The following is a 13,969-nucleotide window of genomic DNA, read 5'->3' as shown; positions in this document are numbered from 1 at the left end:
GCCCTCTTACCCATTACATAGCTGGAAATGTGGAACAAAAAATTCCATGTGAAGTTATGCGGCTTTGTCATAGTATTCTCTCATTAAAAGGACTCGGCAGCTTTTGATTCTGGATTGGAAACAGCGAAAAGAGGGAGTTGAAGTGGCTGGATGGCAAGATAGCGAGATCCAGTAAATAAATGGGATGAAGTACATGGATATAAAGAGGAAACAGAGAAACCTTCATAGTTACACTAAGAAGTAATACAATAGTTAGCAAGACTGGTCAGCAAGATGGGAAAAAAGAATACTGGAATGGAGAGAAAATGTAAGGCTACAAAAGTGGGTCAGTAACCCTGACTCCTAAAGCAGACATGGCTGAACACTTCTTTAGAAAATTCCAAGCCAAAGCAAACTAGGAAAAGGGTGAAACAGAATATGTATACTTTTATCCAGGAAAGCCAAGGTTTCTGAAGATTTTTAATGCTCACTAGTGTAGTTTATTTCCATGGCCAAGCTTCAGTTCTGACCCTATATATGATGTACTGTAGCACTAAAGTTCTCCGAGTTGGTGTCCTATTCAGACCAGAGGCAGCTTTGAGCTGCCAATTCAATGGACTCAACCCTGTTCCCTGATGATTTCATTGATATACTGGCAGACTACAACCAACACAAAGCAACAATGAGAACTCTGGAAGCTCCACACCCATTCTTGAGGAGAGATAGGCGGAACTACCTGTGGCTAGAAAGATTTCTACTTCAGGAGTAGGCAACAGCCAGGGACCCAAGCCTTCCACTCCCATCAAAATTACACTTCCCAAAATGGAGTACAGTACCTCTCTTTCAAGCAAGAAAACCCTTTGCTCCTCCATCAACATAACTCCAGGTAAGAAAAGGAAAATGAGTGATTTGTTCTTCCCCAGACTTTCTTCTAGTTCATCTTCAGAAATTATGGAGGTCTTGGTATCAATAGACAGTGAGCCCTAGGTGGACCAGTTAATCAGGGAAGGGTACAGATTTCCTTTTCTTGGATCAAAACCCCAAATGTCTTCTTAGCTACTTAAGCTGGGTCCATGTAGAAATTTCACACACTAAAATGGCTAAATAATTTTCAAGATTTTGAAACATAGTATAGTAAATAAGGACATGTACAGGCCAACTCATGTAAAGTGGTAAGTAATAAAATTATTTATTTAAATTTGAACAAAACCAACACTTTCTTTATAAGTATTTTACCACCAAGAAATGAGGTAGTATAAACTATAATTTTAAAGTACTTATACATTTTTAATTTCATTAACAGTAATATCTACAGTAGAAAAAAAATATTGAAGTTGAATAATAAAGATTCATAATGTACATAGCAATTGCATTACTCTCCACCCATTACTGTACAGGAAAAGATGTTACCTTGTTTCTTAAAGTTATCTCTGAAATCAAATTACACTACAGTACTTCCTGGTAAAAACCTGTAAAAATGTCATGTAAATAAAGCAAGTATGTACAATCTAATGATCTGAACACAAATTTTTATGCATTCACAGTAATCTGGTAAATAATATGGTTTGTAAATTTATAAAACTCATCCTTATATTAGGAAAAAAATTTAAGATATTACATGATGATAACTGCTCTTGTTCAAGCTGCTAAAAGCATAGCTGGATTTCCAAGTATCAGTAACAAAATCAACATTCAAAAAATTAAATGAACAGTAAAGTTATTAGAGTGAATGATTTTATCAACTCAATTTTTTCTCATGTAAATATTAAAAAGAATATCATACCTAACCAAGTACAAAAGAGTCACCAAGGTAAAATATTGGCTGTTAGCTTAAAACAGTACCACAGACTACGGATGCTCACTGAATGAAATTGGTAGTAATTCCTTTTCATTTCCTCATTTCTGTATATTATTACAATGGGACCTTTCTCCTAGTTATGGTTTGGCTACGTACTCCAGATTTTTCTTTGGCATAAACACTTGTATGTTGACATTACAGTCAAGGACTGTAAGCGCTACTATCCTTCTTAAGTGTATTATAACAAGCCACATACTTCAGATCAAATCTCTATTTCAGACCCCTGCAGTGTCATTATTTTCCAGTCAAATAAGATGTAAACTATGATAAGAACTACACCTTCCTTTCATAATTCAGTTAAAAACACATGCCCTTCAAGACCTCTCAATTACACAATGTTTTCCATTTAAATATCAGGTGAAGTTGTTTATAAAATTATTAATTTCATGCAGTTAGAGCTGCCATTAAAAGTTCCATCTTGTTTAAGAAATTGCGTCCCTCCATGCGATCATGCCGTACTTCTTGCCAGGCAGTTCCTAAATGTTCCCATCTCTGTTCATTCACCACAGTTGATGGATAAAAGTCTGGTCTTGGTGATGATGACACATAAAATGAGATGCGCTGGTGAGGCCCAGAATGCACTCCAATGACTTTGTTGCCAGAGGGTGAAGCGAGAATGACTGTTGAAGCATTGCCCAGAGGTTCAATTGCACCGGTTCCAATGTTCTGCTCAGAGGACAACACTGTCCATCCATTATATTTTGCTAAACCTTGAACTGCAGCCATGTTATGTTGTGAAATTTGACAAAATATAAGATTTCTCAATTCTTGAGGTTCAAAGGACATAGTCATTATTTTTCCATCTCTACATATACACTTGAGAGTTCTTTCATAAATGTGAATAACTAATTTAGTTCTCAAAACAGATTCATATCCTTGAGTAACAATGTTTATTTTCACACATGACTGAGTGGGTGAATTGAAAGCATTCCAGTGAGACACAATAAGTGGATCTTTGAACTCTGCTGCTAGCTGATCAATGACGTACATTGTTCTGAGTCTCAAAAAGTTGTGTTGTACTTGCCTAATTATCTGTTCCAGCAGGGTTTTCTCTTTTGTCATTTGAATGATCTGAAGATAAATGAAACACTAAATCAATAATATGTAATGAATCACCACTATCCATTTCAGGGGTCGTGAGTCATCGTTTTTCTCAAATATCTTTCAAACTAATTATTTGATTGAAATGGTACTTTAAAACAGTGTACAACACACCTCCTGCTAATTTTTGGTACTACAGTGCATTGTCAAATGGTGTTCATTAAGGCATTTACTAGTGACTTTTAAAGGCAAAGTTGCATGGGTCAGCATGACTAATCTACACAATCAAACGTCCGCTATCCCCCATACACAGAAAAGGGGGCGGCAGAGATGGGGAGGCCAGGGAAGTGAGTTGAGGGAGGAATGAGGAGGGGAAGGGAGAGGGAGGGACAGGATGGGGATAAAGGATGTTCAAATGCATAGTTTGGCAATACTTGGCAACACCATGTAAGTGAAGAGTAAACACCTTACCTAAAACCATTTGACAATACACTATACTATAAAAAATTAGTGGGAGGTGTCTTGTACACTGTCAAAGTACTATTTCGATCATATACTTAGTTTGAAAGAGATTTGAGAAAAATGATGACGTGTGGTCCCTGAAATGGATAATAGTGTAAACAAAGATTTTACAATATGCATTCAGCTATTTTGTAATGCAAAATTAGGCACAAATTTTGCTAACTAATTTTTAAGGAGATCCTCATCCATGGCCAATATCAGTTTATTAAGTTTGAATGCAGGCATTTTGTTTACACAAGCATATGTGCTAACAAAAGCACAATATAATAAGTTTTAGTTGTAACAATATAATAATTACAGTAGTAATAATACTGTACTGCTAATGCAAAATCCTCTGACACTACATTGTAGATATGTAGCAGAATTGTATTAATTCTCAGAAAACAAACCTGGTTTCTGTCCATTCCTTCTGGTCCAGCAGCTCGACGCCGCTTTGACATCCCCATTGGTGCATATACTGGGTGTGGAAGAGGGTGCTGGAAACTCTGATGGTAGACTCTGTGTAGTAACTGATGTAAAGAATGCTCTAAATCATGCTCATGTTTATATTTTGAAGGTCCCAAACCATTCACTGTCCCAGGACCTAAAATACCTGTACCACTTCCCCCTACAGCTGCATTACTGCTTCCTGCCTGGATCTGGTTACTGGCCTTATTGCGATTCCTGGATAAAAGCAGAGGATAAAACAAAATTTAACATTTATGACTTGGGCCATTTCTTCATAAATTAAGATAAAATTTATTGTGACTATGGTCATTTTTTCAGAAACTTGAAAAATTTAACATTGCAAATTCCTTCCTAAAAACTGAAAAATGGTAAAATTGCTAATATAATAAAATGCTTAAAGATAATGCAAATTTTATTACAATGTCTGATACTTAGTTATAACAGGAGGAAAAAATACAGGAAAAATAAGATGGCAAAGTATTATAGTAATTCCTTAATTTTACCAGGCTTCAATATTTATCAGCTACATTTTGATGATGATTTTTTTCTATGCCATCTTTTTAGACATTTTGCATTATTGGATGAATCTCTTTTTGTGAAAGTTAAGTGTACGGCAGAATTTAGTTTAGCCTCCATATTGTGGAATTACTGTCACATGTAGAATATCTTGAAAATGTTCAAGTGCCAGGCTTTTGTTACTTTTCAAAAAGCCACACATAGAAGCATCTGATAAGCTAAGAGGCTAGTGAATCAACAAAGTTAATAAAAATACTGTAAAGAAAAAATCCTAACAACACTCAAAATTGGAAACAAACCCTAAGAACTCCAGTACCAAAAAAAAGAACAGGAAACAGTTGAAATAAATAAAGGATTTTGACAAAGGAAAAATCTATTTCTGGAGAGGGGCCCGTGTCACCCGGTGAAATAGTCCATTCAGCATTTATTTCTAGGTAATTCCGTTGCTAGATACCAGAGAAAGCTAAATGAAATGCTGGAGTTACTACCCCCAGAGCGAGCTCCACTAGATGGAGTCATGTATGGAAAAGGGTGAACTACAAAAACACGGAACCTTATCCTATAGAGATTCCCAATGTCAAAAGTCCCAACGAGAGAGGTGCCGATACAAGCCCATGCACTACTCGCGGACTGTATACAAGGCAACACTAGCCGCATTCCATGTTAGCACCCACCTCACTAGAATGAAGTTTATCAAGGGAGGGAGAGAATGAAAAACAGGGGTGGGTCACCGGGTGACACGGGCCCCTCTCCAGAAATAGATTTTTCCTTTGTCAAAATCCTTTTTCTGGATCAGTCCTGTGTCACCTGGTGAAATAGTAACAGAGAAATAAACATCATTCTTATGCTATTAAAGACTTAAATAGAAACGTTGAAAACTAAAGAATTCCACCCTGAACATTAGTAAGGTCCTCTAAGTTCATGTAATGAAAATAATGTAAGTGGTCACCGTCTGAGATCATGAGCTTAGAATAGCACCTGAATAGGCTTGTATTAAGAAAATACTTCCTGCCTAATAGCAGACCCAATGACAGTGCCCCCTTTTTTAAAGGAGAGGACCTGACAAAATTACTGAGGGCCTGTCTAAAAAAAGCCTGAAAGGAGAAAACTGGACACAGAAACAGACCTTGTAAAAAGGGGAGTACTTTCCAAGGTGACCACCGAAAATGAGGACCTTCAATTGAGGATAGAAAGTTAGGGTGAGGAATTCACAACACTACCCCTGATGAGGGGAAACCAAACTGATTGGTTCCGCCAGACAGGGCAGACAGTACAGGAAAACCGACTGGTGTAAATAAAACCTACGGATTCATCAAGTAGCCTGCTCGGAGAGAGCATAGCGTACTTTACAACCTTCCGAGTCAAGAATAAGACACATGAGGCGGAGTTTGGCGGAGACGAAACCGACAGGTATATATAAAACCTACGGGTTCATCAAGAAGTCTGCTCTGGGAGAGCATAGCGTACTTCATAACCTTCCGTGCCAAACTATAAATCCAAAACAGACTGACCGGAATGGTAGCTATAGACTCGTGACCGCTGGTTTGTTGCAGGATAGCGGAGCATTCCTGCATTCATTTTATGACAAAACCAGCCAGTAAAACGTATGAGAAAAAGGGCATGCTGGAACGGATGCCGGAGCAGAGTACCGTAGCTGCCACTCAGCCTAGTCAGACCAGGACAACCCCCGGAGAAAACCGGAGAGAAAACCGGGCTAACAGGACAAAACTCATAGACATAAAAACAGAGTCAACGGAACATTCAGAAGCGATCATGTTTGAACAAAATGTGGGAAGGTTATGAACTGTTCGAAGTGGGCGCACTCCGAGCCAAGAGAGGAAAATCCCGGAGGAGGATATCCTGAACGAAGTGATAGCGGTGGGGAATAAACGCCGACCGCTAAACACTAAAACCGCCGTAGCAGTAAGCAAGGAGAGCGCCCAACAAGATAACAAAACACCGAACAGGTAGTAGCAAAAAGGAGGGGGAACGCTGAAAAGTAAATAAAGCAGAAGACAGTTAGGTGGAAACGCTAACTGGCCTCGTATGAGATCCCAACAGTGAGGTGCGAACATGTAGGAAGCACCACGAAGGGAAATAGTCGACGTAAAAGGAAGGGGGAAGGATAGGCCAGGAGGTTGATAACCCAAAGCAGCGACCAGGGTGGGACAGCACTCCCGGGCGCCCAGAGATTCTCATAGATCCCCTCGCTATGTAAGCTGTGTGTTGCACGACAAGAGCGAGAGAAAAGGAGAGAGGAAGGGCAAAAACCTCTACGGCCAGGGGAGCAATGAAAGATAAAAGGATTGTGAACAGGAGTGGGAGAGCACTCCCGGTCACCTCCAGGTCCAGGTGGAGTGCCAACTCAGACACACCGAGGGACAATCAATCAATGCAGAGGGGGGATGTAGGTTACAACATAAAATAAGGATAATTGCTCTCAAGCCTTGGAAAGTTAACAAACCTTGAAAACAAACCAGGGGAGAGAGAGAGAGCAAAGGATAAAGGGAGAGAAGGGACTCTCGATACCACAAAAAAAATATATATATAGTCGGTAAAAGAAGTGTGAACAGGTGTGGGGAGAGCACTCCCGGTCACCACTGGTAAGCAACCCAAAGAAGGATTGAACTAGGACAGGCTACGCAGGTAAACCCTCGCTATTCCAGCTTAACTTATTAGGAACATTAGCCTAAGTGAAAAGCAGGAAACAGGGAGAGGGTGGACGAGGGCAATATATCCAAGCCAAAACCAAACAAAGGGAAGCACCAGACATAAAACACACATGTACAGAACGAGACCACCGACATGAAACTCATACATACAGATCGAGATCGCCCCCTCATAACGATTTTTTCCCGAAGGGAAAAAGTGTTACAATAACCCCTAGGCTAACCTAACTGAGGTGATGTAAAGGAAGGAAGCCTAGGAGAGGGGTAAAGGCTAACCAATAACTCCAAAAAATTCATAATAAAACAAAAATTGTCTATAAGGTACATGTAGGAGGATAGGCAGGCCCAACACAACATGGACGTGAAGGGACATGACCGACCTCCAGTTAAATGAAAGTACCCCAAAATTAACAAAATTCAAAAGCATCCAAGCACAAGGTCAAAAATTAAATGTACCAATGAAAATCATGTTCCCATACACTTAGAGAAGTGAGTCTAAAACAAGGCAAAATAAAGCCAAAATAAGAAGCGAATAGGCCCGAGGGGAACCACGTAGCCTAAACAGCAAGACAGCACTTGACCAGGAAGGAACACAAAATTCACAAAATAAACAAAATTATAAAAACAAAGTAAAAACAAAGTAAAAACCGTATGTAACAGTACCAATGAAAATAAGATCCCCAAAGGCTAAGAGAAGTGAGAGACAAAAATAAAGCATAATGAGGCCATGATAATAAGTTTAATGGGCTCGAGGGGGAAGCTCAGAGCCTAAATGCTCAACAACACTTCTGTGAATGAAGCCACGATAAAAGCGAATGGGCCCGAGGGGTAGCTCGTAGCCTAAACGCTAAACATCACTCTCATAATGAAGCCATTATAAAAGGCGAATGGGCCGAGTGGGTAGCTCGTGAGCCTAAACGCTAAACATCACTTCCGTAATAAAAATCACTCTCGTAATGAAGCCATGATAAAGCGAATGGGCCCGAGGGGGGTAGCTCAGTAGCCTAAACGCTAAACAGCACTTCTTGTAGTAAATGGGTACAGAACAAACATAAAATTAATCACACCCACTAAAGTTAGGGATCATTAATGGTAAAATATCCCAAATAAAGGGATACAAATAAAAACACAAAACAAACATGCCGACCCAAGACCAAGAGAGGTCAAGAGGCGACGTGAGAGGAGATCGAGACGGCGTTATAAATCCTTTAATTATTAAACTAAAGGAAAATAAGGAGCCTCAATCGCCTAAAAACAATAAAACACTGGTACTCAAGTAATTGAAGAAGAACCTTGCGAGGATGCCATAAAAAAACCAAAATAGAGCACAAAATAAGGATCACAACGAAATTACGTGTGAACGAAAAAAACGTGCTAAAATGGAATGCGGCTAGTGTTGCCTTGTATACAGTCCATGAGTAGTGCATGGGCTTGTATCGCACCTCTCTCGTTGGGACTTTTGACATTGGGAATCTCTATAGGATAAGGTTCCGTGTTTTTGTAGTTCACCCTTTTCCATACGACTCCATCTAGTGGAGCTCGCTCTGGGGGTAGTAACTCCAGCATTTCATTTAGCTTTCTCTGGTATCTAGCAAAGAATTACCTAGAAATAAGTGCTGATTGGACTATTTCACCAGGTGACACGGGACCCCGATCCAGAAATATATATAATTATATATATATATATATATATATATATATATATATATATATATATATATATATATATATATATATATATATATATATATATATATATATATATATATATATATATATATATATTTTTTATATTTTTACTTAGGTCTCTTTTGGGTAAGCAAAAAATCTAATATTCTGGTGATATTCAATCCTTTACCTTCATTTTGCAACAAACGGAAAGTCTCTAGCACAATATTTTGATTTTTGGTGAATTTTTAAAAAAACTTTTCCTCAGCTCTGCTCTGCCATGGACCCCGCAGAAAATCATGTCATTTCTTGAGTCACCTTGCAGTTATTTTTTCGCCGTTTCATATTATTCGTTACATAAAGTGTCATACATCAAAATGTGCGCAATTTCATGTAGAAAACAACAAAAAATAACTCATTTATTTAGCTCTTTACAGTTTTTAATATTTTCACTGAAATCACGATAACTGACAAAATTTTAACATTTGGTCAACTTTGATCGACCGATATGCTTAAAACCTAGGCCAAAATTCTTACATTCTAGTAACAATCAACCATTTACTTCGTTCTGCAACAAACGGAAAGTCTCTGGCACAATATTTTGATTTTTGGTGAATTTTGAAAAAATTTTTTCCTTGCGGACCATTGAAAATCATGTCATTTCTTGAGTCACCTTACCGTAATTTTTTGCGTTTCATATTATTCGTTACATAAAGTGTTATACATCAAAATGTCGCAATTTCATGTAGAATACAACAAAAATAACTCATTCATTTAGCTCTTCACAGTTTTTAATATTTTCACTGAAATCACGATAACTGACAAAATTTTAACATTCGGACAACTTTGACTCGACTGATATGCTGAAAAACGCAAACCGTAGGCCAAAATTCTTACATTCTAGTAACAATCCATCATTTACCTTCATTCTGCAACAAACGGAAAGTCTCTAGCACAATATTTCGATTTTTGGTGAATTTTTGAAAAATCTTTTTCCTTCGCTTTTTTCGCTGAAAAAATCATGTCATTTCTTGAGTCACCTTGCCGTAATTTTTCCGCGTTTCATATTATTCGTTACATAAAGTGTTATACATCAAAATGTGCGCATTTTCATGTAGAATACAACAAAAAATAAATCATTCCTTTACCTCTTCACAGTTTTTAATATTTTCACTGAAATCACGATAACTGACAAAATTTTAACATTCGGTCAACTTTGATTTCGACCGATATGCTAGAAAAACGCAACCGAGGCCAAAATTCTTACATTCTAGTAACAATCAATCATTTACCTTCATTCTGCAACAAACGGAAAGTCTCTAGCACAATATTTCGATTTTTGGTGAATTTTTGAAAAAATTTTTTTTCGCTCATGAATCGCTGAAAATCCGTGCATTTCTTGAGTCACCTTGCCATAATTTTTTCGCCGTTTTATATTATTCGTTACATAAAGTGTTATACATCAAAATGTGCGCAATTTCATGTAGAATACAACAAAAAATAAATCATTCTTTTAGCTTTTCACAGTTTTTTAATATTTTCATTTAAATCACGATAACTGACAAAATTTTAACATTCGTCAACTTTGATTTCGACCGAAAATGATAAAAAACGCAACCGTGAGGCCAAAATTCTTACATTCTAGTAACAATCATTCATTTCCCTTCATTCTGGAACAAATGGAAAGTCTAGCACAATATTTCGATTTTTGGTGAATTTTTGAAAAAAAACTTCTTCCTTCGCTCCGCACACACGGAATCCGCTGAAAGTCCGTGCATTTCTTGAGTCAACTTCCCGTAATTTTTTCACCGTTTTATATTATTCGTTACATAAAGTGTTATACATCAAAATGTGCGCAATTTCATATAGAATACAACAAAAATAAATCATTCCTTTAGCTCTTCACAGTTTTTTAATATTTTCACTGAAATCACAATAACTGACAAAATTTTAACATTCGGTCAACTCTGACTCGACCGATATGCTCGAAAAATGCAACCGTAAGCAAAAATTCTTACATTTTAGTAACAATCAATCATTTACCTTCATTCTGCAACAAACGGAAAGTCTCTAGCACAATATTTCGATTTTTGGTGAATTTTTGAAAAAACTTTTCCTTCGCTCGTGGCGCCAGATAGCTGAAAATCATGTCATTTCTTGATTCAGCTTGCCGTAATTTTTTCTCCGTTTCATATTATTCGTTACATAAAGTGTTATACATCAAAATGTGCGCAATTTCATGTAGAATACAACAAAAAATTATTCATTCTTTTAGCTCTTCACCGTTTTGTAATATTTTCATATAAATAACAATAAATAGAAAAAAATCAACCTTCGGTCTCTAGCACAACATTTTGATTTTTGGTGAATTTTTGAAAAAACTTTTTTTTATGTCCGCGCGTTACGAATTCATGCATCATTTTGTGACAATATTTTCTCTGTGTTGCTTTAATCGTTTTACAATCTGTTATGTACCAAAATCATCGCAATTTAGTGTACAATACAACTAAAAAAAATTTAACTCATTAGCTTTAACAGTTTTGCTTACAGCGCGATTTGTATACAATTATATACGAGTTTTTTTTTTCTCTGTCATATATTCCAATATTTATATATGATAATGATATTTTTTCATTTCTGATGATTGCATACTAAACTTCAGGCAATGGGAAAAAAGAGCCAAAATGAACTCTTAACCTTAAAAACTAAAGCGCGCTGTGATTTTTGAAAAAACTTTTTTTTCAGCGCTACCTCTCGGAGGTCGGCATACGGGAGACGTTTTTGAAAATAGGGCTTCAGTGTTAAAGGGTTAATATAAACAACATACATATATATATATATATATTGTAAAGATTAGCATCAAAATAAGCTAAAAAGTGCCCTCCTTTCTGCTTTGCTTGGCCGATAGATAGGCCTCTGTCTATTTGAACCTGTGAGAGGTAGTGAAATCTGGTTCGGGTTAGTTTCAAGCAGTAAATACAGGGTTCTAAGGCACGCTCAAGAGATAATCTTAGCCTAGGGCAATAACTGGCTGGCGCCCTTTCTTTTGGTACAGGAGCTGTGACCCGGTCAGGCCATCGGCCGCCCCCTATACCCGGCCAGAAGTAATAAAAGGCCACGGCGCCAGAAGTTCGCTCTCACACACAGCCCAATCGCTAATGTAGGAGGTCATGAGTTCAGACGTCCCCCCCCTTTCTTTCCCTCGTTGCCATGTGGACGTAGCTGCCCTTTGCTTTGTACTCCAACCATGTGGCCAGTATCCATTTCAAGTGGGGATTTGCAAATCCCAGAGCGAGCGGAAACTCAACTGCAGCCCTTCATCATCACAAGGGCGCCTTCCTTCTCGCACCCGACCTACGACCCGAGAGTAGTTCCTTGGTGGGGAGGCCTTGTCTACACACACACACATGAACCCTGGCAGAAGATGCAGAGGACGACTTGGACGACTCTGGATGCAGACATCAGCCTTACGCTCCTCCTATGTGGTAGCCTTATGCTCCTCCTATGTGGTAAAGTACCCGGAAAGAGTTGCTTAATCACGTTATGTTCGCCCTTGTGCATTTATTAAATGTCTGGGCCTGTAACTTGGTATTCCCTGAGCTTCTTGGTTCAATCCTGGCACATGTGCTCACTGCCTTCTTGCTCTAAGTCACTAGTCAAGCCTCAAGGATGTCCTTGGCGCCCTCAGCGCACTCTCGAGTAAAACATTCCCCAAATTCCAGCCTTAGATTGTAACCTGGGTCCTCATATCATTTCAGAAGGACGATCGTAGAAGAATTTTCCTTGGTCCGTGTTCCTGGCATTCCCAAGCTTCCCCCCCCCACATGCAGGAGGACTTCTGCAGCAGCAATTTAACGTGCATTAATTCATTTTCCCTTTGATCTTGTCTGTCAAGTAAATATACCTATTTTTGTATTCACGTGTTTCACGGACTCCCCTTTGAGAAAGAGCCCTCAGCTCCTGTATAACTCCTTTTATTTTTTTGTTTTATATGTTTCTATTTATCTTTCAAGGCCATTGTAGAGTAAAGTACTGAATGTGGAGACTTAAGAATTACACTGCACTACAGAAACATATAATATACGTATATATATATATATATATATATATATATATATATATATATATATATATATATATATATATATATATATATATATATATATATATAATAATATATATATATATAATATATATATATATATTATATATATATATATATATATATATATATATATATATATATATATATATATATATATATATATATATATATAAATTTCTGACTCACATCAGGATAGAACCCAGGTCGTTCAATTGAAAGGAAAGGGCGCTGCCCACTAGGCCATACAAGTCATAAAAGAAGTTGGAACCTGAGTGCCACTGCACACAAGGAATTACCTGGGCAAGCTAACTGCTTGCATACCAGCATGTTTTCCCCAACTTCCCGACTCAAGAATGTCCCAATTGACAGCATTTCATTTGAATTATCCCCAAGACTGGGACATTCAACCAGAAAAGTCTCACAGCCAAGGGGATAATACAGTCATCACAAAATGGATGGTTTTCATCTGACAATAAGAACATATCAGTGAGCCTTGTGTGTCCAATCCTTACCCTGCATAACATCATTTCTAGTCTTCTTGGCATAAAGGGATATGACCAAGGAGATACCGATGATGTAATACTGTGCAACTTATGGTTTGTTTCAAGATTTGCCCAAAGGGACTGCCAAAGGTTTTTATTTGTCTGAAATATAAGAGGAAATACATCCCTATACAGTACTGTAGTAGGCATCTTCTGGGCTCTGGAGAGGAAAAACTATTCTATAATCTCTAAAATCAATGGGTGCAAAGAGTTAAAAGATTCTGAAGACTGAAGAACTCTTCTAGAGTCACAATATATAGTAAAACTATTTCCATTCAGAGTTAAACTTCCCTTTAAAACTGCATGCATTTCTGCTATAAAAACTGATGCAACAGATGATAATCTTCCACTTCTTTCTACATCAGCAAAGACCACTCCAAGGCGATGCCAGCATCTGACTTTGAGCCACCTGTGAAAACTGCAACAGAGCTATCATGTGATGAATAATCTAAAAATATTGATTTCATTGCCTCATTGGACATACCTGCTTTTGTTGAATGAAAATATTTACAATATCTTCATTTTGCCTCTGGAAGGTTCCAGGGGGCTAAACGAATACCTAGCTGGTCAAATCGCTGTTCTTGGGATGTTTAATTGACGGGCTATACATTTTACTCTAAAA

The 13,969-nt window shown here is 37.7% G+C and overlaps 1 protein-coding gene across 1 annotated transcript in view; it reads right to left on the bottom strand.

The window, feature by feature from the left end:
- Nucleotides 1-1,144: 1,144 nt before the first annotated feature.
- Nucleotides 1,145-13,969, bottom strand: part of MED17 (mediator complex subunit 17) — a 187,216-nt gene continuing 174,391 nt past the window's right edge. The window contains 2 exon segments of the mRNA XM_067112487.1: nucleotides 1,145-2,908; nucleotides 3,790-4,063. Coding sequence (XP_066968588.1) covers nucleotides 2,222-2,908; nucleotides 3,790-4,063 — 961 coding nt within the window. The 3' untranslated portion in view covers nucleotides 1,145-2,221.

Source organism: Macrobrachium rosenbergii, chromosome 12, assembly GCF_040412425.1.
Source record: "Macrobrachium rosenbergii isolate ZJJX-2024 chromosome 12, ASM4041242v1, whole genome shotgun sequence".
Lineage (NCBI taxonomy): Eukaryota > Metazoa > Arthropoda > Malacostraca > Decapoda > Palaemonidae > Macrobrachium > Macrobrachium rosenbergii.
Note: the sequence above shows the minus strand (reverse complement) of the source record. Positions and strands in the feature narration are given on the sequence as shown.